This window comes from Monodon monoceros, unplaced genomic scaffold (assembly GCF_005190385.1).
Source record: "Monodon monoceros isolate NGI ecotype Baffin Bay Population unplaced genomic scaffold, NGI_Narwhal_1 Super_Scaffold_4, whole genome shotgun sequence".
In the NCBI taxonomy this organism is placed as follows: domain Eukaryota; kingdom Metazoa; phylum Chordata; class Mammalia; order Artiodactyla; family Monodontidae; genus Monodon; species Monodon monoceros.
In genome coordinates, this window is record NW_021703781.1 from 7,339,169 (window position 1) to 7,364,364 (window position 25,196).

Consider the following 25,196-nt stretch of genomic DNA (forward strand, 5'->3'; position numbering starts at 1 on the left):
GAGCATCTATCCAATGTGCTTTACATTCTTTATCTCAGTTTGAGTCTCACAAAACTGACACGTAGATGGGGTTATCCTAGTTTTATAAATGAGAGAAGTGAAAGTCGACAAAGTTGGATAATTTGACCAATGTTACAAAACCTAGAAATAACTAAACCCATGTCAGTGTGTGATCTGAGAAACCTTTCTCTGTCCTCTGTGATATCTTGCTCTCCATTTGAGAGTGGGAATTGTATTTTTATTTTATTCTTTGAGTGCACAGATAATCCAGCGATAAAGTGCTACTGAATACCTTTGCACTTTAATTAAAAATAACTGTTTGAAATTGTGCTTACCTTTTAGGCATCGGGCTGTCAATCTCTTTCTTCAGGGATATGAAAAATCTTGGATTGAGACAGAAGAACATTACTTTGAAGATAAACTGATAGAAGATTTAGCGGTACATTTTTAATGGGGTTAGAAGATAAAAGAAAGTCTGGGCTTGGCGGAATAACATTGGTGTGAGCCATTTATCTTATAACATTGAAGAGAAAACATCATTGCAGTGTATGGACCTTAGGAAACTTTATTCTCGATTGTTATTGCATGCAGTGTTTAGGGAAAAATTCACTCTTCTTATTTCAAAGAGATCTCATCAGCATCCAGCAATTCAGAATTTAACTAAACTTTGACTCTATTATTCTTTTAAATTCTTCCTCAAAGCAACTTCAGACACCTCAGAACCAGGATATTACTATAAAAGCTGAACCATAAAGAATTATTCACCAAAACTAGGTTAAGCGTTGACAAAAGCCAATGAAAAGTAGCTGGTTGTTAAACATATACAGGGCAGAGAATGATAGATTGGGTACAGGATGAGCCGGAAGTCATGGTAAATATAGTATAAACGGCAAGTAGAATTTTTCAGTCCAACCATGGTGATAAGGAGACTTGTGTTACTGAGACTGCTTCACTCAGGGGAGCCATTGTCTTAATTTTTTATGAGCTGTGGACCTATTTAAAAGTCTGACCAAGAGCCATCTTAGGAAAATTTATAAGCATATAGTCCTGCAGAATTTTGCAGACTAGTTAGAGGCTTTATGATTCCCAAGTTAAAGACCTCTTGTCTAAAAGTTTTGTTTTGTTTTGTTTAACTCACAAATTATCAAGGAACATAAAGGATAAACTAATCCAGTTCATAAAACCTTAACCCTGATTACCCCCTTGTATTTTAAATGAATTTCATTTCTCTTCAAAATCAAAACCTGTAGAATATTAGAATATTCAACCTTATAGAAATTTACACAGTACCTGCAACATTAAGCCTTAAATCCAAGAAAACATCATTTAGGTAGAGAGAATCTCAGTCTGAATGGGTCATTCTTATAGAGATATAAAATTCATTAAATCATTCAACAAATGGGATTAATTAATTCTACAGTCAGTAAAAATGCTTCATAATTTTCCTCATGGTACATGTTCTATCCAATAGAATGAAATTACATTTTTAAGTTTTAAAAGTAACTGAAAATGAGAAAAAATAATGTGTAAGTGATTCAGAAATTAACTCATTCAGCATTCTTTGCTCTATGTAGGCAACAAAAATGTTCCATTTGATAATCAGTTTGCCTTGCTACATGAACTATATTTTTATACTTGGAGTGACGTAGCATTTTATTGCAATTCTTTGTAAATTGAGCCCTCCCTAAAGCTGAAATCCATGTAGCAGATACCCTTTTCAGTTAGTTATGAATCTGCTTATAAGAATAGCATTCAGAATTTTTAAATGATGTAAGTCATCCTTGCCCATAGTGTTTTTTGGTCCCATTATTAAATAGCGTTTTTTTTTCTAAAGCTGCATACTTTTGTGTCGGTAATATAACACACACACACACGTGCATACACATGCAGGTACAATGCATATAACACAGACACACTCACGCACCACAATAGGAAGAGAAAGGCTTTCTTTTTATTTGTTGTTCCTGGGTCTGGGTGAACATTTCACCTAAATGTGAAACTTTATAAATTTGACTTTTGTATAGAAACCTGGAGCAGAACCTCCGGAAGAAGATGAAGGAACTAAGCGGGTTGATCCTCTCCATCAGCTGATACTTCTGTTCAGTCGAACGGCTTTAACGGAGAAATGGTATGGTTGGGAGGATTCACACGAGACGTAGGAAGAACAGATAGAAACCCGTGTCTGAGTGTTCTGTCCGTCACATGTTCCTGTTTCAGTTTCACCTTGTTCTTGGGAGGAGAGAGAAGTGTTCAAAGATAGGACCAGTCTGGCATACACTACGAACCAACGCTCACACAACTTCAGGCTTTAATAGTTACCTACCAAATATTTACCTAGCTCTCATTTTTCTTAACAACATTGTAATTAGCTGGTTGACTTGATTCTGAATCTTCCTGTTGATCACAAACAAGCTTTAGAAAATAAAAGAGCCCAAAGCAAATTTCAGTACCAGAAATGTTTGGAGACCACTGGTGACCCCAAATTTCCTGGGTGGATTCTGTCTCCATTCAGCAGTAAGTCTTAGGAAACTTGAGGAGGTGGGTGCGCCATCCTTTCAGTGGAAGGTTTCTTTGAGATCTATTTTATGGGCATTCTCCATTTTTCTTGGTTCCTACAGTCTTGGTCATATGAATTCACTGAAACCACCAAGGGCAAACCTCTATGGAGTTAAATAAGAAATGCACTCATAAGCCCAGTAATCAAAATGTGCTCAGTATCTGCTCATTACAGGGGCACCGCACAGGCTGATTCTGTAGATGAGCCATGGCGGAGGTTTTACAACCTTTACCTGCTTCCCTGCCATGGGGGGAGAAAGCCTACTTTGCCCCAGGCCTCCCTCATCCTCTGCAGAGAATTTAATTATCAATCCATATCCACATGAGTCTTAAAGAGTTCATCTGACCTCTATGCATGTCGTAATAATGTACATTTCTCCCTCTTAGCTAATGTGATCCATCCTTCTCTCACGATTTCTCTCTCTTTCTCTTATTATTTCCTAACTAACAAAATCATCTCATCCCTAAGCATAGAGCAGCTCCCTGTCTGGCATTGTCAGGTAATGAGGTATTTCTCATAAGTGGATTTTTCTGATGGCTATAAGTTTAAAACTGCTAAACTAACTTTGCAAAACGTCAGGTATTTTTTGATGGAAGCCTTTCTTCAATGAATTAGTGGTTTCCATCATTTTTCAAAAGAGGATAGTGAACAGATTTTAACCTATCTTAATTTTTAAGAATCATTATGACCATCATATTTTTAAAGTGCGTAGTAGCATAAATAATTGGGGGAGTCTTTCCAACAAATGTCAGATATCACTTCTGCTGTCAAAAGCCCTGACATCATGTAAATTTGCTTGGTTCAACCTTTGTAGTTTTAAGAGAGTACTAATGTTATTACATTTGTGTGTAAATCAATAGATCATTTATTTTGTGAGACTTGAAGGTCTCTTCCGTAAGGTAGGATAGGGCCACTGTTTAGGAAGTCTAAGATCTTTGCTCTCTGAGTCTACAATATTTCTGAATAATCGCTTTGCCTGAGTTTTGTGTTTGTTTCTTTTTAAAAAGACATACTTGTTGAAAGATAAAAGTTATTTTATACAGTGATGGTGATTTTGCATGTAACTAACCTTCTACTTAAAAACTGATTTTTTTCTTGTTTTTCATAGCAAACTGGAGGAAGATTTTTTATATATGGCTTATGCAGATATTATGGCAAAGGTAAATAAATGTTTTGATTTTAATGGCAAAATATAAGAATCTGTGTGTTTCTAGATTAAAATATCGTTAAATTTTAGAAACCTACAGGGCATTAATCTCAACTTTCCACTTGTTGCCTGAATATCTCTTCTAACGTTTTTGACAGGTAATCATTGTTTCTTCCTTTAACATTTTATTTATGGAGAGCTCACTAATTTTCCAAACATTCATTCATTCAACAAATATTCATTGGACATCAAGGTATTAGAGATAATGTGGTGAACCAGAAAGTAACACACACACCCTGCCTTCCTGGAGTTTATCATCTGATGGAGGAGACAAAATTAGAACAAATGATTACAAAAAAACTCTGACAAGTTTAATGGTAGAGAAACAATTAGGAGTAGTGGGAGGGCTTCCCTGGTGGCGCAGTGATTGAGAGTCCGCCTGCCGATGCAGGGGACACAGGTTTGTGCCCCGGTCCGGGAGGATCCCACATGCCGCGGAGCGGCTGGGCCCGTGAGCCATGGCCGCTAAGCCTGCGCGTCCGGAGCCTGTGCTCCGCAACTGGAGAGACCACAACAGTGAGAGGCCCGTGTACCACAAAAAATAAAAAATAAAAAAATAAGAGTAGTGGGAGTAGTTTATGTAGCATTAGTCTGAGCTTCAAGGAAGTCCCTAACTGTTGAATGATGAATTGACCATGAAGAGATAGTAATAGCTAGTATTTACTGGGTGCTTATTTTGTTTAATCTCATAACCTGAGAATGAATGAGGGGAAGAGGAGTCGGGTTTCGCTGAGGCTTCTGACTTGGGCAGCTGAGTAGATGGCAGAACCATATTCTAAGGTGGGGATCACCAGAGTCATTGCAGGCCTAGAGTGAAGAGGAAAGATGGCAAATTAAATTTTGGACATGTTAGTTAAAAATACCTGTGAGACAGCTAAGTGGAGATGTCTAACATGCAATAAGATAGTCATGTCTGACATTCCACATCTCACAGAAGGCTTAAAATTACAGATTTGGGGGGATTTCCCTGGTGGTACAGTGGCTAAGAATCCGCCTGCCAGTGCAGGGGACATGGGTTTGATCCCTGGTCCAGGAAGATCCCACATGCCACGGAGCATCTAAGCCCATGTGCCACAACTACTGAACCTGCGCTCTAGCCCTGTGAGCCACAACTGCTGAGCCCACGTGCCACAGCTACTGAAGCCCGCCTGCCTAAAGCCCGAGCTCCACAGAAAGAGAAGCCACCACAATGAGAAGCCCGCGCACTGCAATGAAGAGTAGCCCCTGCTCGCCGCAACTAGAGAAAGCCTGCGCACAGCAGCAAAGACCCAACGCGGCCAAAAATAAAATAAATAAATTTATTTTTTAAATTTAAAAAATGAAATAAAATTACAGTTTTGGGAATTGTCAGCATTAGAAGGTAATTGAAGCCATAGTAGTAGATGATCTTTCCCAGGCAGAGAAGGAAGCATGAGAAGAACAGGTGGCTAGGACCAAGCCTCTAAAGACATGGATGCTTAAGAGATGGTTAGAAAAAAAGGAGCTTCCCTGCCCCCTCCCCCCAAAAAATAGGAGAGAAGCTTAAATGTGAGATATATAGTAACTGTTGGAGTGTGGGGTCAACAAAATCTTACTCTGCTGAGGGATTGAACCTTATTCAAGGTAAGGATTGAAAATTCTCCAGGATTTATTACATGGACATCATGTGACCATGGTGAGAACAGTTGCAGAGGGTTGTGAGATGGCGCACTGGTCGTCCAAGTGTGTATTGTGGGGAAGTAAGTAGAGTTTCATGTGTGAGTAGATGTGGCATAGACATCTCTTTACTGAGAAGGCTGAGAAGGAGGAGAAAGGTAGAGGGTGATAAATATCTATATAGAATTGTGAGGTTGAAGGGGGATTATTTTTGCCTGTTTGCCTTTTTTTTTACTTTTTTAAAATAGATTTGAACATGCTTCTGTTCTGGTGGGAAGGACCCAAAAGAGTAGACAAGGGAATAATTTGTGGAGTGAGGCTTTGAGTAGGTGGGAGCAGGGCAGCAGGACAGCTTACAGAGCATAAGAGAAAAGTCGTGGCTTTCCAGCTTTCTTTTAAACCGTAACCCACGGTCAGAAATGCATTTACCAAGTCTATTTACAGAAACATAAAAACAGATACCTTGAAAGAAAATCATCATGAAATTATACTTGTACTATGAGCAGTGCAGTCTGATATTTTCTATCCTATTTAAATAAAAAAGTTGTTTGAGATCATGATTCACTAAATAGATTTCACGTCCAGTTAATGGGTTGAAATCCACAGTTTAAAAAACATGAAAACAACCTAAATATCTATCGACAGATAAATGGTTAAAGAATATGAATTCTATATATATGCAATGGAAAACTACTCGGCCATGAAAAAGAATGAAATAAGGCCATTTGTAGCAACATGGATGGACCTAGAAATTATCGTACTAAGTGAAGTAAGTCAGAAAGAGAGAAATACCATATGGTATTGCTTATACATGGAATCTAAAATATGACACAAAGAACTTATCTACAAAACAAACGTAGACAACAGACTTGTGGTTGCCAAGGGGGTGGGAGGGGATGGATTTGGAGGTTGGGATTAGAAGATGCAAACTATTATATGTATGTATACCTGAATCACTTTGCCGTACACCAGAAACTAACACAACATTGTAAATCAGCTATACTTCGGTAAAATAGATATTAAAAAAACACTAGGTTAAAAGATTAAAGAGGAAGGATAGTTCCTTCTGTGGAAATTAGGACTGAGTATTGACTGGAAACTAAAATAGAATTCCCAGGCAGTGTGGAAAGCCTGATCGATGTCGTTTTTTATGAATTTGGACAGTACCAGTCTTCTGGTTGTGTGGCTTTTCTCTAGCAGTTCCCAGAACCAAATGCAGATTCAGATACGGCAGGAAGTTAGATTTGTCAAGGATAATGATTTTTGCCAGACTGTTGTCGAAGGACAGGGGATCACAGGGGTTTTGTATATCGCTATGAGAGTGGCTGAGGCATTGGATCTTGGATTCTAACTAGGATAAATAAGGAAATGAGGAAAGAAGGAGCTGATAAGTAAAGAGATTGTAAAGGAGTCAATGGACTGTTGTCCTCGCAGTTGAACAAGCAGTGAGCAAGTGGGCTAAAAAGGGAGAAGCTCCTGTTTTGAGAGTAGGAGATTCCTGATGGTTCAGGTTCTTCCTTGTGACTGGAGCAGAAGCAGCCTCTGCATTTGTCCTGGTTGAATCCTGAAGTTTAATCTCTTTTGATAAGTGATCAAATATTTGATGATGCTTTTTCTCAAGATTCTCCCTTCATAATTAAATAATCTTGTTCCTTTTATTGTTTAATGTATCCCGGGAATGCTAAGCTTCCATTACTCAGTTCATTCTTCTCTCAATCATCTAGAAGAATGTGTGCCCCCCAGAAATTACTTGAACACAGTGTGCTGGCTGTGAGTTCACCTGTGTAGTGCACACTGGGACTTTATCCTCGCTTATTCTGCCTTGGGATTCTATATATTTACAATAAATTGTAAGAATTCAATGGTTTTTTGGCAGCCAGATTACATTTTTTGTCAACAGCTTGCATGTTCACCTAAATTCCATGTCATTTATGAATTTCTTCTGAGGTTTACCTCACATACCTGTATTTTGGCAGTTGATATACTCTTTAAGTATAAGTCATCGTTTCTCTAATTAGAGTTATACCATTATCCAAGGCCAAAAAAATTTTTTTTAATAAATAAATTTATTTATTAATTTTGGCTTTGTTGGGTCTTCGTTGCCGCGCACAGGCTTCCTCTCTAGTTGTGGTGAGCGGGGGCTACTCTTCGTTGCGGTGCATGGGCTTCTCACTGCGGTGGCTTCTCTTGTGGAGCTCGTGTTCTAGGCATGTGGGCTTCGGTAGTTGTGGCACACGGTCTCGGTTGTGGCTCGCGGGCTCTAGAGCACAGGCTCAGTAGTTGTGGCGCACGGGCTTAGCTGCTCCACGGAATGTGAGATCTTCCCGGACCAGGGATCAAACCCATGTCCCCCGAACTAGCAGGCAGATTCTTAACCACTGCGCCACCAGGGAAGTCCCAAGACCAAAATACTTTTAAAGTTCATTTCTCTCATCCAGTGTTAAATATTTCTTTCCATTTATGTTAACCACAAACCTGTAAGTGTGCTTTCCCTGTGTTTATCTAAGTTGCTAGTTTTGATGATTGATACCAAACGTTTTAGTAAGTAGTTTTTGGAGGCTGCCTTTCTTCACTTTGACAGTCTGCATCCCAGGAGTCTGAAACTTTCTCTTGGTCTTCATGGTTTCTCAGAGTTTACCAGTGGTCATTTTACATTCACATATGATTATTTTTGCCTTGAATCTTGACACTTGAACTCTGTTCAAGAGACTTATGTCTTCCTTTTCCATTTGCAGGACTTTATGAAGGCAACATTTACATATTAGTTGGTTTTTGTTTTCAGTTTTCATTTTCCATAGGAGCCCAGAATTGGGTTAATCAGAGCTCTGGATTCATGATACACTCTCATCATTGGTCCATTACATTATTGGCTACTTTTATTCAAAGTAGTTACTTAGTAGTTTCTAATAATATAGTAACTGCTCATAAACTCACCACTCACAAGAAAAGCTAAGACCTTGATAATAACCCTACCTGTAATCATACGGTCCTCTCCATTAACCCATACGCTGCCTCCCCACACAAGGAAATCATCCTCCTGTAGCCCATGTTCAGGATAACCTTGCTTTCCCTTTATATAGTATACATTAGTTATATGAATTTATTAATACATATATTACATATATACATGTGTGTTACATATGTAATTACATATTTTTGAGATTTTAGTTGTTTTAACGTTTAAAAGGGCAGTATGCTATATGTAATCTTTTGGTACTTGTTTTACTTACTATTGTTTTCTAAGATTCAATTCTACTCTTGTGTGTGCTGGAGATCATTTGATTTGACTATCACATTCCATTGTGCAACTACACCATAGCTTATCCATTTACTTTTTTGTTGGTAGCCTTTTGTGTTGAATCTATGGTTTTGCTGATGTGAAAAAAGGGTTTGAAATGCCTATTCTTATTCATGTCTAAAAGTCAAGGGTCATAGGGTATATGAATATTCAACTTAAGGAGAAGATGCCAAACTGTTTTCCAAAGTCATTGCATTAAATCACATTCCTCCCTGCAATGTTTAAGAGAGATTCTGATGATCTACATCTTCTCCAATATTTGATATATTATGTTTTATTAATTTTTGTCAACCAGGTGGGTGTAATACAGCATTTCATTGGGGTCTTAATGTTCATTTCTCTTGGCCAGGTAACTTCCATATCTAAAAATCACTTCCCTTTGGTGGTTAAGTCTGAAGCAAACGGCTGATGAGCAGTTCTGCCTTTTCTCTCTATTATTATTATTACAGTTTCTGCTGTAAATCATGTACTTTCTGTTCCGTGTTCTCCTTGCTTTGTGTTTGGCCGTATGTTAAAAAATCATTTTACATCTTTGTATTTTTTGAGCCCCACTTTATTTTAACCCTTAGGTTAATTGTTTCCCTGCTTATCTTTCCAACCCCTTCCTTACATCATATATATCTCCTCTTTTGAACATCTTAGAGAATTTGCAGTGCATCCACATTGGTTTGCTGTTGCCCCTTCCTTTTGTCCTCATCGTGGTCACTCATGCTTGATCTCTGTATTCATCTTCCCTTCTGGGCTGTCTGAAGCTGTTCTGTTCTAAGGGAATGGTTTTACCAATTTAAATAAGATAACCATGTGGAAGTATCTAGAATGGTACTGTCATAAATTAAACACTCAATAATGTTTTCACTCTTTTGAGTTTCTGGCTAAGGAAGGAAAATGTTTCCTCTTCTTTCTCTTATAACTTACTGAAAGGTACACATTAAGTTATATATACCTAGTGTTTCGTTCTTTGCTGGTTAAAATTATAAAATGCCAGGATCACTTTCTTATGAGATTTCTCTTTTCTATCTCACCCAAAACTTAGTTTTAAATCCATCCTGAAAATTTCTTTTTGCTTCCTCTGTCTTCTGAGGAGTGACTGCAATCAGAAAGGCAACTGAAGAATGTATGACATACACTTGTTTTGCAGAATGAAATTTCCAGCGGTTAGTGGCGAGGTGAAGTGCCCCATTTACTGCTTTATGAGTTCTCATTGCCAGTTTTGAGTTTTGATCCAGATATCTGAAGGTCTGAAGTATCCTCTGTTTCGGTCTTCTCTAATTGTTTCCTTCTAAATTCTCTATTTCATGCTTCTGCCCCTTTATGTATGGGTTTTATTCACTTTTTTCCTTCCTGGAGTACGATATCACTCTTCCTTGCCTAGAATTGATCATTTTGATCCAGAAAGTTAAGTCCTGTGTTGCAGGACCATCTAATAGAACCTACTGTTTACTTAGCATTATCATACAAATTGCGTGGATGCAGTTTGCTATTGAAAAACGTTGTGTTGTCCTATGCCTGTAAATCCCTCTGTTTCTGTTCAGCACATTAAAAAGTGCTAGACATCCTCTATAGTTTTCTTGTGGTCCCAGCATGCCCCATGGCAATCAGTACAAGTTTAAAGTGGTTTATGAGTTTATTGAATTTTGTCAGATAGGTCTCCAAATAGATTCAGGTTTAATAGGTTTTTTAAAAATCAAAATTTTAACTTTATTAGAAGAGAATCTCACTAAATTTTCTTAGGAAATTTTTAGAAAACAGTTTAAGGTGTTTTGTTTCAAAATAATTCTTTGTAAAAAATAATATCTGTCAGAGACTTCCCAGGCGCTCCAGTGGTTAAGACTCTGTACTTCCATTGCAGGAGGCACGGGTTTGATCTGTGGTCATGGAACTAAGATTCCATGTGCCACGCAGCCAAAAAAATGTGTGTATTTATATATCTGCATCTGTCAGCTAGAGCTCTAAATTCCTTTACATAAAAGCAAACATATCATATGAATTTTATAGCTTGAAAGCATATCATTATAACTCAAAATGCCAACTTTTCTAAATGTATTCTTCAACTCAAACCTTGTTCCCAGTATTTCTGAAGGTAATGAAATTTGTATAGGAAATGATGTGTTTCAGAAAATGTGTAACTTTATATTCTTAAGAGACATTTTGTTTTGGTATTCTAATTTGATTAGATAGTTATCATGCTTGTTACTTGATAAAATCCCTGTTTCACTCCTAATTTATAATGCATGTGAAGGAAGCATTATGTAGGTAATCTAAAAGGAGCAGCTCAGCCAAAATTCCTCTGCATTCAACATTATACATACAATATTTATGGAGGGTTACAGATTTGCCTTCCAGATGTGTTTTGCTAAACTTCTCATGTGTATTTATTTTCAAAATCCTGGTTAACTGTTGACACAGGAGTCAAGGTGACATTAGCATATAGTCAAAAAGTTCCTGCACTCTGAATGAATAATTAACATCTTGGATTTTGTGGTGAAACATACTATTTAGCAACTTTTCCATGTAGTGAAATTGTCACAGGTCTGTGTCCCCTTATTTTCTCCTTTGCAAACCATGTCCACATTCTCATGAAATGGAGAGGGCGATGCTCAGTTCATGTTTGTTGAATGAATGAAAGAATGTAACAAACCTTTTAGCATTTATCGCTGAATCTGGTAGAAGGATCACATTTTGTACCCTGGCTCCCATTTCTACTTCACATATGTACTCAAAGTACTGTGAATCATTGAGTTAAAAGTATTTTTCTGATTTGTAAGTTATATTTAACCACTTCTTCCATGAGCTTCATGGATACACTGAGTGTTTACCAACCATAAAAAAAATCCTTAGAAGGGTTGCAGTAATCTAACTTAGAAGAGCGTTAGGTTCTTCCTAGCACAGGTATTGGCTGATGACCTGCTTCCTTTGGTCAACACGATACTCCTAGTACCAAACCATGATAATAATAGCAATTGAGATTTATTAAAAGCTTATTGCTTTTCAGGTACTTGTTCCTAAGTGGCAAACAATTTCCATATATTAATTCATGTGATTCTCTCAGGAACATGGTTACTTTTTTTATTATTTCCACTTTAAATATGAGGAAGCGGAGACCCAGAGAGGTAAAGGAACTTGCCCTAGACTAAACAGCTCATAAATGGCAGCATCAGGATTTGAACCAGGCACTCTGTATCCTCAGGCCATGTTCCTAACCACCAAACAGCTCTGCTTCCTTAGCAAGCAAAATTTTCAGCTGTGGGAATTAGATAAGAATACATGCACAGCTCCTTTACCATTTCTGGGAAAATAACTCAAAATAATGAAATTGTCTGTTTTACCATTTTTCTGTGAAAGAATAATCTTGGTAGCAGTTGGAATTTTACTTTCCTCCTTTGGACCAAATACAATAAAAAATGAACTTAACAACAACAAAGAAAAGATGACAAGATTCACTTTAAGTAATGGACACTGCTTTCTTTTAATTTTAGTTCATAGTTATTAAATGTATCTGTATTAACACATTGTAATGGAAGCATAAAAAAGGAGAAAACAGTGATCCTTGTTTTTAAGGCTTGTAACTTGATTTGCACAAGGAAAATGCATGAATAAGTAGTATGTGTAGTATGATACAGACCTCATAAATATCTCCATGGTATATATAAAATTGGTAATTTAGTATTTTAATTTTGTATATGCACAGTATAATTTTCTTTTAGGCCACAGATTCATTGATCATGTCATCTAAGCTTATTATATATAATGTATATATTTAAACAATATTGATGATAAACTAACACAAATGATTCAGTATTCTGTGCTAAATTCTTTTATATTTTCTGCCTCAACATATTCTTATCCTGTTGACCTTTTCAAAACTTTTTTTTACATGTATCAGAGTTGTCATGACGAGGAAGACGATGATGGGGAAGAGGAAGTGAAGAGTTTTGAAGTAAGATGAATCTTTCTATATTTGTTTTTTGTCTACGTTGAAACATTGTTTCATAGCTTATAACTGACATTTACGTTTCTTGCTTCATGGCTTATTGCAGCTTATTGTGTCAAGGAACTGCATGTCAGAAGCTGGATGGACAAATTTGAGTCCTAACATTTGCTGAAGTTAAGACCCAAGGAACATAGACTAGTTAAAGAATCAAATAAAACCCATATGTTCAGAATGAGTGTTCCTGAGAGCCCTCAGAGATGAGGTTGCTTTAAATTGTTCTCATCTCAGTGAATGATGTGATCTGAAATTTCCAACAGACGTGGCAGAAAAATGTTTATGGAAGAGCAACATGACATCAAGTTTCTAATTGAACCCTTGGTTTGATTTTTTCTTTTTTCTAAATCGAAGAAGTCTTAAAGATTTAGCCTCTTTTGACTTCTGCCCAATTAGGTCACTCATTCCCTGTACATATGTAGATGGTGGCACACAGTGCAGTTTGCTTGCATGAGGCAGGATTGCATATATTCCTAGGGCTATGTTCTATTTTATGATTATTTCCTCAGACCTTCTCAGATCTTACATTTCCATATAATTCTAAATACTGCTCAATATTCATTAGCCAAAGGGAAAGTAAATATTATTTTCCCCCTTTGCTTAGGCTGAACTTTTGCTTTTTATAAGAAAGACCAGCTGTTGCTAACTACCCTCTCCTTATTTATTGGTTCTTTTTTTTTTGAATTTTCAAAAAGAAATTAAATGGAAGGAAATGGATTAGACTTTTTTTTTTTGCTGCTATTAATTTACATGTCTGCTTTGAGCTAGAAGTCTGGAAATATATTAGTAGCCAGCTGTTAAGTCTTTAATTAAAGTGGACCCACAAAAAAGTGGTAGGTGAGGAGTAGATATTGAGTAGTGCCCCTTTCAGGAATAATTGGATGTGAGCATCTCTGCAGCATTGCATTGAAGTCATTGTGTAAAAAAATACCAAATCAAACTAATTAGGGAATGACCCATGACTATTGCTGGCTGAGAAAAATGCCTTAAGGTTGATTTCCTGGATGACACTATAATCTTTTCTAATGTATGTGTATTTCTAGTCTCAAATCCATCTTCATTGATAAGAAACTGAGCTAAATTAGAATGAGCTGTGCGCAGCAGATAATACTATTTTTCTGACGTGCACACCATTTATGGTCTGTCGGTTGTCTTCCGAGCAATTGTTTATTGCTATTTTGCTTCTTGTCTTCATCCTTCCTTAAGGTCACAGGATCCCAACGCAGCAAGGTAAAATTATATATATATGTGTATTTGTCTGGGTCTGAGTTTCAGTTTCTTGTGACATTTACCTTTGTTAGACCCAACATCTTGGATTCTTTTTTGTAAAAAAGAAAAAAAAAAAGTCTTGCAATCTTTCTACCAAGTTTGTAGCTCCAATGCAGTTTGTCTCTTCAGTATCCCTTCCTTGACCTAGGTTTATTCTTCTTGCAATTTAAATGACTCATAATTTGAAATTTTATCCTCTGTGTTGACTTTGAGCTGTGTACTATGCTGAGACGAAAGAGTCCACCCTTTCGGTGATTAAATTTTAGCTGGTGACTTTTCAGTGCAACATTTCATGCCTCATCTCTCTTGAGGGTTTTTATACCAGTCTTATTACTGGAAAAGAGATACGATATATGGCATTGCTGGTGGGATTGGAAATAATCTTCTTTTCCATTGTGCTAGTAATACCTTCAACTGGTAATTGGAGAGGATATTCCACGATTTCAGTGTTAATTTAGCATTTCCTTATAGCGAAGAACTAGATGACTCTTTCTGTCTCTGAGTATTCTGAAGAGCTAAGTACCTGGAAAATTTGCTAAGAGAAAACATTTTGGTCTAGAATCACAAAAATTTTCCTTCCATATGAACCCTGTTAAGCTTACATTTTATTTTCATGAGACTATTTAGTTGGAAAATCGGTCATAAACATCCCAGGAAAAGAATACCTATAATGACTTTAGTTAAAGAAAAGAGAGAAAGCTTTTCTGTTTGTAAGTGTAAAGTGTTCTTTTTTGCCTTCTACTTTAAAAAGTGAAATACCTTCTGTTAAGATGAATTTAGAAAGTCATAAAGAATCTACTTAGAAGGAACAAATTATAATGTTTTTAACTCACTATTATATTTGGAGGACTATATTGTTCTCATATCATTTTAAAATTTGAGTTCATGCAGATGTGATCAGGTTTAGCTCTAACCAGATGGATATAATTTAATGGCATATAATAGGCATAAACACTTAATTATAGATTATGGGTTTAAATCAGTAGGTATAATGGGCGTGATCCTAATTTGCTGGATTTTTATAGTTTTATCACTAATGATCTCAGATAGAATTCCTGTGACTTGTTGAGGGTTGAAAGCATAAAGGGACTTCCTAACATCCACCAAGATTTGATTTCATGGATAGCACTGAAATTCATTCCCAAGAGTATTGATTTAGATGGAGACATTAGAAAGGTTCCCTATTCAGAAAAGAAGTCTGGGAGTAACTAGTAGTGGAATCTTAGCCTGTACAGTGTAGGATTCAGGTCATACTGAGAACAAGAAATCGGGAGACGTATGGCGCCCTGCCTGGGAGAATGGGCTACATGCCTTGGATTTAGGATGGTGGGAGAGAAGTTCACCTAATGGTGACACCTGGTAATTAATCCCCCCAAAAAGGAGGTAGAGACCAGCCGGTGTGACTGTCCCAGAATGAGACAGGATTTTAGAGTTGCCAGTGGTGCCACATACTCATACGCATAACACAATAGAAGAGATTTGGGACTTTTCACTTCTTAACCAATGTTTGACTGACTCTCCCTGTGATTTCTATACTATAACTCATCATTTATGCCTAATCTGTGGAATAGTCTATTTGCAAAATACACACTCTGTGAGTAAACAATATGAACTCTGCCCAAGCCGAAGAATGAGGCCATGTTTTTAGAGCTGACAGAGAACCAATCACCTGCAAAGAGGGTTTTGTCTGAGGTTGGCCCTGTGATGACAGCAACACCACTGAAAAATTTGACTAGACAACTGGATTATTGCTTTCTCTTTATAAATTTAGTAACGGACCAGACTTTTTACATTGAGATGTCTGGTTGGTTAACATTATTTAGTATAGTCTAAATAGTGGAATTTTTCATCTAAGTTATAATAAATTTGAAAGGTCACTTGGCAGTTTCAATAATTCTTAAAACAAATTATGTTAAATAAATTTTGGAATAACATAGTGCGCTAATTGAATTTTATCCCTATAACTGGCTGATTATTAATATTTGCTGTACTTTCCACTTAAATTATCTATAAGAATATTGAGAAGAAGAAAGAAGTAGATATAAAAAGGTAGCATTATAAAGAAAATTTCCATGAGGAGTAACATAAATAAAGCTTAAAAAACATGGAAAACAGGGAGTGGAGGCTAAAATGCCTAGTATTTACCAGCTCTTCTTCCATCACATGTATGTTTTACTGACATGATCCTGTTAAAACTTGCCTGATTTAAGTTGATAATTTAATTCCCAGCTTCATCTATTTATATGTATATTTACCTACAACTACTTATTTGAAAATTTAATTGCATATTTAGTTAGTAATTATATATAACTCTTTTTAGACTTGAGACTACTTCAATATTAAAACTATGAAAACGGACAGTTAAATATTATAAAGAGGCCAATATTAATTGAAAGGGAAGAAACATTTAGCAATTACCCAAAATGTTAATTACTACAGTGGATTGCTTTATTCGGCTTTGAACTTTTCATAAGCCAAAATAAATAATAACAAAGAGTAATATTTCAAGTTGAATGACTTTTCTGAGCACGATCTCACGTAGAACAAGAAAGAACTTTGGTACCACAGTAGACCACATTTTAAAATGATGATTTTGCAAAACATACAGCAACATTCTTCTGATGGTTGCTTCTCCTACTGCCATTCTTCCAAATCTGAGGGTGCAACATTCAATGATAATATTCCACACAAAAGCTTTCATTGAATTAAGTACTTTAATATAGATTTACTACTTATGGAAAAACCCAAATTAATGATGGTGAAGCTTAAGTAAATCTAGAGGAATGGACCATTAACTCGCCTTCTAGACCATCTTTCTCAACTATTAAGCAAGTTGCATCATCCTTTGGCAAATGCCCAGTTTCTAATTCACAGATGAATTCTCTGGTGAGTCCCTGAGGTGCTATCATTCTGTCCTATTGATTAAAGAGAACTTCTTGTGTCTTAAATGCCAAATATGCCTGTGAAAGAGTTGATATTTTGTCATAAAAACTTAGGAGACTAACCTATGACATCATACCCACTAAGTACTCAGGCCGATACCCAGCTCATATTCCAAAGTGTGTACCATGAGGTGTGAAAGAATCCATTTAGGTCTAAAATGTCTTAAGGACTGTTGTTACATAGCTCTACACAGTGATAAAAGCACTTTTGTCTGGCCCCTCCAATGATCTAAATTTTTTTTTTTTTTTGCTGTACGCGGGCCTCTCACTGTTGTGGCCTCTCCCGTTGCGGAACACAGGCTCCGGACGCCTAGGCTCACGGGCCCAGCCGCTCCGCGGCATGTGGGATCTTCCCGGACCGGGGCACGAACCCGTGTCCCCTGCATCGGCAGGCGGACTCTCAACCACTGCGCCACCAGGGAAGCCCCCAATGATCTAAATTTGAATAGAATTCAGTTTTTTGTAATTCTACAAGAATGAATTGGCTATAAGATGTTCCCTCTCCAATAGCTACATAATTTGATCTTTGAATGGGCTTATTTACTTGTGTTCATAGGAACACAGCAATTTAGATTAGCAGGGCTTCCTGAGTCTTACCAAAGAGAACCATTAAATATTAAAAAATTGAAGATAAAGCTATGGATATAAAACATTGAAACAATTATCTCTTTTATCAAGAAAATTTACACTTCTTTAGTTTCTACTGTGGAAGCTCTATGGTGTCAAAATATGGACCCTAGAGTGTTGAGTTGCTTGTCATACTGTTGAATCATAGAGGGGAGAGGGGGAAGGAATTTTCATGGCCAGTGTTCTCCAGTACTCATGCTTATTGTTGGAATCTGCCAACTGCATTTTTATATACTGAAATTGTTGATCTGCAGTAATACCCTCCTGTCTTAGCCCATGTTCCCTAGAAAACAGAGCAAAGAGGTTATTTGCTAACAGTTTACTGGGGTTGGAGGTGTTACAATCTCAGGGGAGTAAGAGTGAGGGAGAACGAGAACTGATACAGGGAAGCAGAGAGAATGCAGTAATGCATTCTTGAGCTGACCAGCTAACCACAACTAACCAGCCATACAGCTAGTTGCTAGATTGTGTCGGATGCCCCTGGAGAGGCTATATGCATCCTGGAACAGTACCTCCTGGGGAGCAACAAGGAACACTTTATCTGCTGGTTTCCTCCCACCTCCTATCTCTTATTGGTCACAGGGTGTTAATTTCTTCATACTTCCTGCTGATATTAACCAGCTCTTCCAGGTGACCCCTGGGGAAGCCAGAGCCAGCTTGGGTCCAGCCTGCCCAGTGTCCAGGCACTGCAGTCTCTCCATCAGCATGTGGTTTCCTTAGACAGTGGTAGTGGTGATAAGAGCCAACTTTCGTAAGCACAGTAATGGTGCAAAAGCCATTTCTAGGGCCACTGTACTTCAGAAGCAAGGCAGGTCGCTAAGACTTGGAGAGAAGGGGGTTCAGTGTGGATTGGAGTACTGGTCCTGATACAAGGAAAATTCCCCAAAAGCACAGTCCTCTATATTGTGTATGGTAATTTATGCATATGAATGTGTAGACCTAAATAGCATGTGAGTATGTAGACAACACATATTTAAACATATAATGGTGCATTTTTGACATGCACAATAATTTGACTGCATGTGCTATTGTTTTTAAAAATAATCCCAGTTGAGACTGACATATACACACTGCTATATTTAAAATAGGTAACCAACAAGGACCTACTGTACAGCACAGGAAGCTCTGCTCAATAATCTGTAATAACCTAAATGGGAAAAGAATTTGTAAAAGAATAGATACATGTATGTGTATAACTGAATCGCTTTGCTGTATAACTGAATCACTTTGCTGTACAGCTAAAACTAACACAACAGTGTTAATCAGCTATACTCCAACATAAAAAAAAGTTAAAAAAAACAATCCCAGTTGAAGCTTATGCTTGGCCACATTATTTACGGGAAATGGGATACAGCAGAATCAGTAAGAGCACAGACACTCAAATAGACCATCTGTGTTTGCATCCCAGCTCCACCATATGGCTGTATGATCTTAAGCCTCAATGATCCTATCTATAAAATGGGACTAATTAAGGTCTCTATTGCATAGGATTGTGATGAGGATTAAATTAGTTAATGTATATAATCCACTCAGAACATTGCCTATCACATAACAAACTCTATAAGTATTTGCTATTATCATTACATCTAATCAGTTTCACTTCCTTACTAAAATCAAGTCAGAGAAGCCCAATGAGAGGAAATCTTTTATCATAATGAGCACAGAACCTCCCAAGGCGCAGGAGACCTGAGTTCTCATCTGGGTGCTAACCAGGTGACCTTCAGCAGGTCACATTTAGTTACCCTGTACCTCAGCCTTTTCATCTTTGAACTGAAAGCTTTGAACTGGATGTTCTCAGGGGTAATATCCACCTTTAAACCTGTCTGATTTGCTCTTCTTGAGTAAGTTCATTTTTCAGGGCAATTTCATAACTCTTCTAAGTGCATAAGTACTGATCAGAAGCTTGCAAATTTTCGTTACTTCTGATCTTTTGTGAAGGGGTGAAAAAGAAAATAAACTCCGTGCTTTTTTAGTATAGGAATGTCACAATGAAAATGATCTGTAGAAAATAATGTGTAGCTTCTGTACATGTATATGTATCTCTACCTTTTCCTCATTTGGTATTTAAAATATCACACAATCATACATAATACAGTTAGATGAAGAAAAAAAAGTGTTGAGGGATGAAAAGCATTTAGGGACACAAAGTAGAGCCTTCCAGGAATGTGATTAATCCAGAAACCCATGCCACAGAGTCTTGCTAATTTGCTGCAGGTTGTCAGTACTAGTGATTCCGAGGTTTCTAGGAGTCTACATAAAATCGTATAAACGTAAAAGTTTCCTATATCAATAGAATACTGAGACAGTCTTCTTGTTTGGGAGAAACAACAATTCCTGAAGCATTTATCCCTTTGTAACCTTGGAATAATTTAAAGACTAAACTACAGGTTGAAGGTATAGTGTTATATTTAAGAACCTCCAGCAATTCAGGCGGACTTTGGAGTGCGGCAGGGCGAGGAACGCTACTTTTAAAAAGGTCCTTTAAAAAGTACTTTCAAGGTGCTATTTCCCTGAATAAGATACTTTTAAAAGTTCTATCTCCCATTTGCTTAGAAAAGCTAGTCTGCAGTAAATTTGAAATGAAAGATTTTTTTTCTTTCCACATAATCCATCATTTTATTGCCTGAAAACTTTCTAGTTTCACTTTTAAAGTTTTACTTTTTTATGTCGTGATAAAATTGCCAATGAAAGATTAAATTATATGCCCAGAAGCAGTTTTCAAGGGGGACAACAAAGTACAAAAAGAAATAACATTAAAGATGTTCTGAAGAGAGGGCTTCCAACAAAGAAATTCAAAAGAGTGGTCAACCTGATCCCTCTTTATGAAATATGATTTTCCTGCCTCTAGATCAGAGTGTGTTTTTTTGCTCACTATTTTTTCTTCAAATGTTTCGTATCATCTCCCCCGAAATATTATTATTGAAATTTAGATGTTACATAAGGAAAATTAGCGTGATCTTTGCTCAGGGAGTTTACTTTGTAAAGAAGGTAATTTGATATCCTGTGTTTCTTGGTCCTCCTGAGGTCTATCCATCATGAGTGATTTCAGTTACTGAAGAGGATACTGGGACCTTGGAATCTATTGTGCAGGTTGTTCTGCCAGATCTTTGAGCTGGTCTCCCTACTTTTGGAGCACAAATGGCGAAGGGTTTCTGTATTTGTTTTTCCTCAAGAATATATGGCATGCTGCCGTCTTCCATCTTCTTTGGATTTCCTGATGACTATCTTTATATGTTGTATTGCGTCAATAGAAGAATCATTCTTTCTAACTCCTTTGCCTCTTTAGTTGTTGAAAATAATAGCGCAGTTCCTTAAGACAGTAATTTCTTATCAGTTTTACTGGACAGCTCTTTCACGAAGGGAGTTGGTTAAGCTAGGAAGTAAAAGTTCCAGAAATAGCTCTGGCAACGGGAGGAAAGTCAAAGATTGTTGGGTCTAAAAGGAAGAATCAAATGTTGCTCACTAATTTTAAACAGCACCTGAAGAGCAGACGAAAGGGTCTTCTTTCAGTTTTCCTGAAACTCTGTTGTAATGACAATATAGTTTTGTGTGTCTGTGTGGTTTTGTTTTCGTTTTGTTTTTGACTTCACAGGAAGAGGTTTAAACATGAAGGCAAACCTTTTAGATGTTAGCATGGCTACATATAAAGCAAAGCTGCCTTTTTTTTTTCTTTTCTTTTTTCTGCTTCCATTTAGGCCTATCACATAATTTAAGAAAAAATAAAAATTTAACCACAGGAGCTCTAACTATAGTGTGAAAAAAAACCCTGATCAATTTTGTTTTCGCAGCACGATATTATCAAAGATTTAAGAGACAAATTTGCCAGCCTCGGCGAGAACTCTCTGGTAACAGCATAAATGTCTGTGTTGGTTGCTTTTGATTTAAAGGTTTCTTTTTTCATTTGTTTGAGCCCATTTCTTTTACCCCCTCCTTTTAGTTTATGTTCTTTTTCATATTCTGTAACTAGCAAGCCTTCATTTTTTAAACCTCTTCCATCTTCCAGTGTCTATTTTCCGTACTTTGGATGGAAAGTTTATGGCAGCAAAGCTGTCACTCTGGCTACCTCTGCTGCAGCTCTTCCTGCTCTTAGGTCATATATGTTTTGGCCGTTGTGTTTATGGACATGATACTAATTGACTGTTTCATGTCCCATTGACTAAGCTTCTCTACCACGCCATTTGATGGACGCGCTGTCATAGTGCTCTATGCAACTTTCATTCTGCAACTTATACTGCTTGGTTCCGTCTCAATTCTCCAGCGAACTGGATAGCTCAAGTGAATGATCCTACCAGTCTTGAACTTGCTGTGCCTTTATATTTTATTTTGATTTCCTTCCGTATGTGTTCAGTGGTAGTTTAAGTGGAAAAGAACAAACTCTAGCCATTGCTCTAGCAGTACCATGCAGTATCGTTTATTACCACCAGAGAATACAAAATATAAAGGCACATTGCTTCTTTTATTCTTTGGGAGGGGACTGGGGAGATCTGTTATCATATGTCCACTACTTAGTTGAAGCCTACCTTTTTATCCATATCAGCTTTCAATTTTGCTTAAACTCCAACACGTCCTCAGTTAATGTTTTTCTGTCATTCAGTGATGACTTACAACTCGAGCCATTTGCTGAGCAGTATCAAGTTATGACCATGACTTGGGAGATGATTAAACACGTGACAAACTGATGCACGAATGTATCATTCAGAAAGTGCAAGTTTCAGTGATGAAGTACAGTACTTCAAAAGTATGATACAGGCTTTGGACTAATCCAGTCATGACAATTGAGAAAATTCAACCTGATAAATCAGTACCAAAAGTCTATCACAAGAAATATAAAGGGAAAAACCAAGAGTTGACTATGTTAACATCTGTTGGATAACATTGTTGGTGTTGAAATGGTCCATAATGTTGTCATAGAGCCCATACATGAAGAGATGACTGAAAATGTGGTTTATAGAAAGCTGCTCTGCTTAGTGATAGCTGCAACATAAATGGTTGGGATTTGTATTCAGGAAAAAGAAATGGAAAAGCAAAAGCTTCTGTACCAACAAGCCAGGCTCCACGACCGCGGTGCAGCTGAGATGGTGCTGCAGACCATCAGTGCCAGCAAAGGTGAGGCTCTTGGCTCTACCTCGGAAGGGCCGATTTTGTAGATTTCCCCTTTACTCCTAGGAGCGCTCTTACGTAAAGTCTACCGATTTATTTAGTCCCTGAATTTCTTGTTCATGACTAGGTCAGGTGACTTGACAAATGCCACCTCTCTTACAAAGTTCAATGTTGATTTTTCTTTTTTAATCAGAATCTTACTAAAAGATTTTTTATTTCTGTTCGTTAAGTTTTGGAAATTATATTGGGACACAACTCTAACAAACTGATTATGTGAGTCAGAGGTGGGCAAATGTTTTCTGATAGAGGCCAGATAGTAAATATGTTCGGCTTTGTGAGCCGTTGGGGCCTCTGTGGCATCTCTTCAACTCCGCCAGAGTGGCATGAAAGTAGCTAGAGACAATACGTGAATAAATGGTGTGGCCATGTTCCAATAAAACTTTATTTACAAAAACAGGTGCCAAGCTGGACTCGGCCCTCGGGGCCCTTGATATAAATGTTTAGATTTTTTAAGTGAGTCATTTTTAGTAATTCAAGTACTGTTGCATTTTTCAGTAGCCAGCCAGTGCAAGCTGATTTTTCTTACATTGGTAATACCTTCTTTGTGAAAACTAGTTACTGTAATTTTAATGGAATGAAAAAGTAATGGTGGTTATTAAGCACCCCTCTCCAAATATAGGGATTTTTTCATTTCTAAGATAAGTGGAGGCGACTAATGTAAAAATAAAACATAATATGCTAAATTGTAGACAACTGGTTGGATTTGAAATTTTGTTATTATTATTCAAATAACTTAAAATTGTGACTAGTCACCCTAATAAAGCAAGGCTTAAACATATTAAGATAAAAGTGATGAAATGGAGATTTTAAAAGTTGTTCAAACATACTGTTCTTGAGGGAGGAGGGAGAATATTTTAAGTAGCTCATATTCATTTCAGTATTATTTTAATACACATGATTTGTTTTGAATTTTAATAATTTTAGGTGTCAGTATTTCAAAATCAATTGTTTCTTCCTGTTCGTTTTCTCCGTGTTCTCATATAGTTTCAATCATAGACGTATTACACAGAACTTAGTAAAAACATTGATGGCAAAATATGCATTATGACTCTTTTAATTTTTTTTTGTTGTTATATGAGTCAGTCTGTCCCTCTCCACCATGACATAGGTTTGTAGGAGGTGAATAATGACTTTAAAAGTGCACATTTTGAGATAGAATTGGTTAATGTAGCAGGTGAAGTGATAGAAGGATCACAATATTTTGTATTTTTAAGGTGAAACTGGACCCATGGTGGCTGCTACTTTGAAACTCGGAATTGCTATCTTAAATGGCGGGAACTCTACAGTACAGCAGGTATGTCATTGAGCCTTTCTCACACAATGTGCTTTTCGAAGAGATAGACCGTATAGTCATCCTGTTGAACTATTTTAGTCATCCTAAAAGAACTATTAGTTGTACATTAGTTGTACTTTTTGTTTTCATTTTCTATGTAAAGTATGCCTTTATTTTATGGTCATCTTGTCCCAGTATCCAAATATCTCCCAGGTAGCACAATAAACACCCCTTCTAGGTAGCACAACAAATAATAATGCTGTTTAGAAGTCTGAAGTCATGTCATACGGTATCATTTGCAATGCTGCATTTCATGTGAATAAGTTGGCGTAAAGCAGCTGGTTTGTTTTAATAGTGAAAAATAAATACCCTTACCTAGGGAGCCTAGTTTGGTAACATGTTTTATAGTGTTATATCTCCTAAAAATTGACTCTTAAGATTTTGTTGTATATTTGGTACAAAGCTGGCTCCTAGGTTAATATGTAAACAGAACGCACCGTTAAGAATTTTTCTGGTTGTAATTCTTTCTGTTCTCCTAAGATATGAGAAAATCACTTCCCAACCAAGTTTTGTAGTGATGTTCTGTTTAAAAGTTAGACATTATCTGGACGGGGATTTTGCTAACTTCAACCAGTTATGACAAAGGATGCAATCTCCATATCCAACTGAAGGTCATGGTCTGTTGAGTTTGTTAGAATAAGAGTATTTGAGTGACTTACTACAAATCACAAATGCTGGAGAGGGTGTGGAGAAAAGGGAACCCTCCTATACTGTTGGTGGGAATGTAAGTTGGCATAACCACTATGGGGAACAGAATGGAGGTTCCTCGGAAAACTAAAAATAGGACTACCATATGACCCAGCAATCCCACTCCAGGGGCGTATACCCAGACAAAACTATAATTCAAAAAGATACATGCATCCCTGTGTTCATAGCACTACTATTCACAATAGCCAAGACGTGGAAGCAACCTAAATGTCCGTCAACAGATGAATGGATAACGAAGATGTGGCACATATATAAAATGGAATATTACTCAGCCATAAAAAGGAATGAAATAATGCCATTTGCAGCAACATGGATGGGCTTAGAGATTATCATACTAAGTGAAGTAAGTCAGAAAGAGAAAGACAAATACCATATGGTATCACTTATATTTGGAATCTAAAATAGGACACAAATGAACCTATCTATGAAACAGAAACAGACTCACAGACATGGAGAATAGACTTGTGGTTGCCAA

At 37.0% G+C, this 25,196-nt stretch overlaps 1 protein-coding gene across 1 annotated transcript in view; it reads left to right on the forward strand.

Annotated features, from left to right (window-relative positions):
- The window catches only part of RYR2 (ryanodine receptor 2), a 721,906-nt gene that overhangs the window by 613,655 nt on the left and 83,055 nt on the right, over nt 1-25,196 (forward strand). Inside the window, exons 74-79 of the mRNA XM_029245584.1 lie at nt 343-439; nt 2,025-2,128; nt 3,666-3,717; nt 12,581-12,634; nt 22,527-22,626; nt 23,895-23,974. Of these exons, the coding sequence (XP_029101417.1) occupies nt 343-439; nt 2,025-2,128; nt 3,666-3,717; nt 12,581-12,634; nt 22,527-22,626; nt 23,895-23,974 (487 nt within the window). The remainder of the gene's footprint in view (nt 1-342; nt 440-2,024; nt 2,129-3,665; nt 3,718-12,580; nt 12,635-22,526; nt 22,627-23,894; nt 23,975-25,196) is intronic.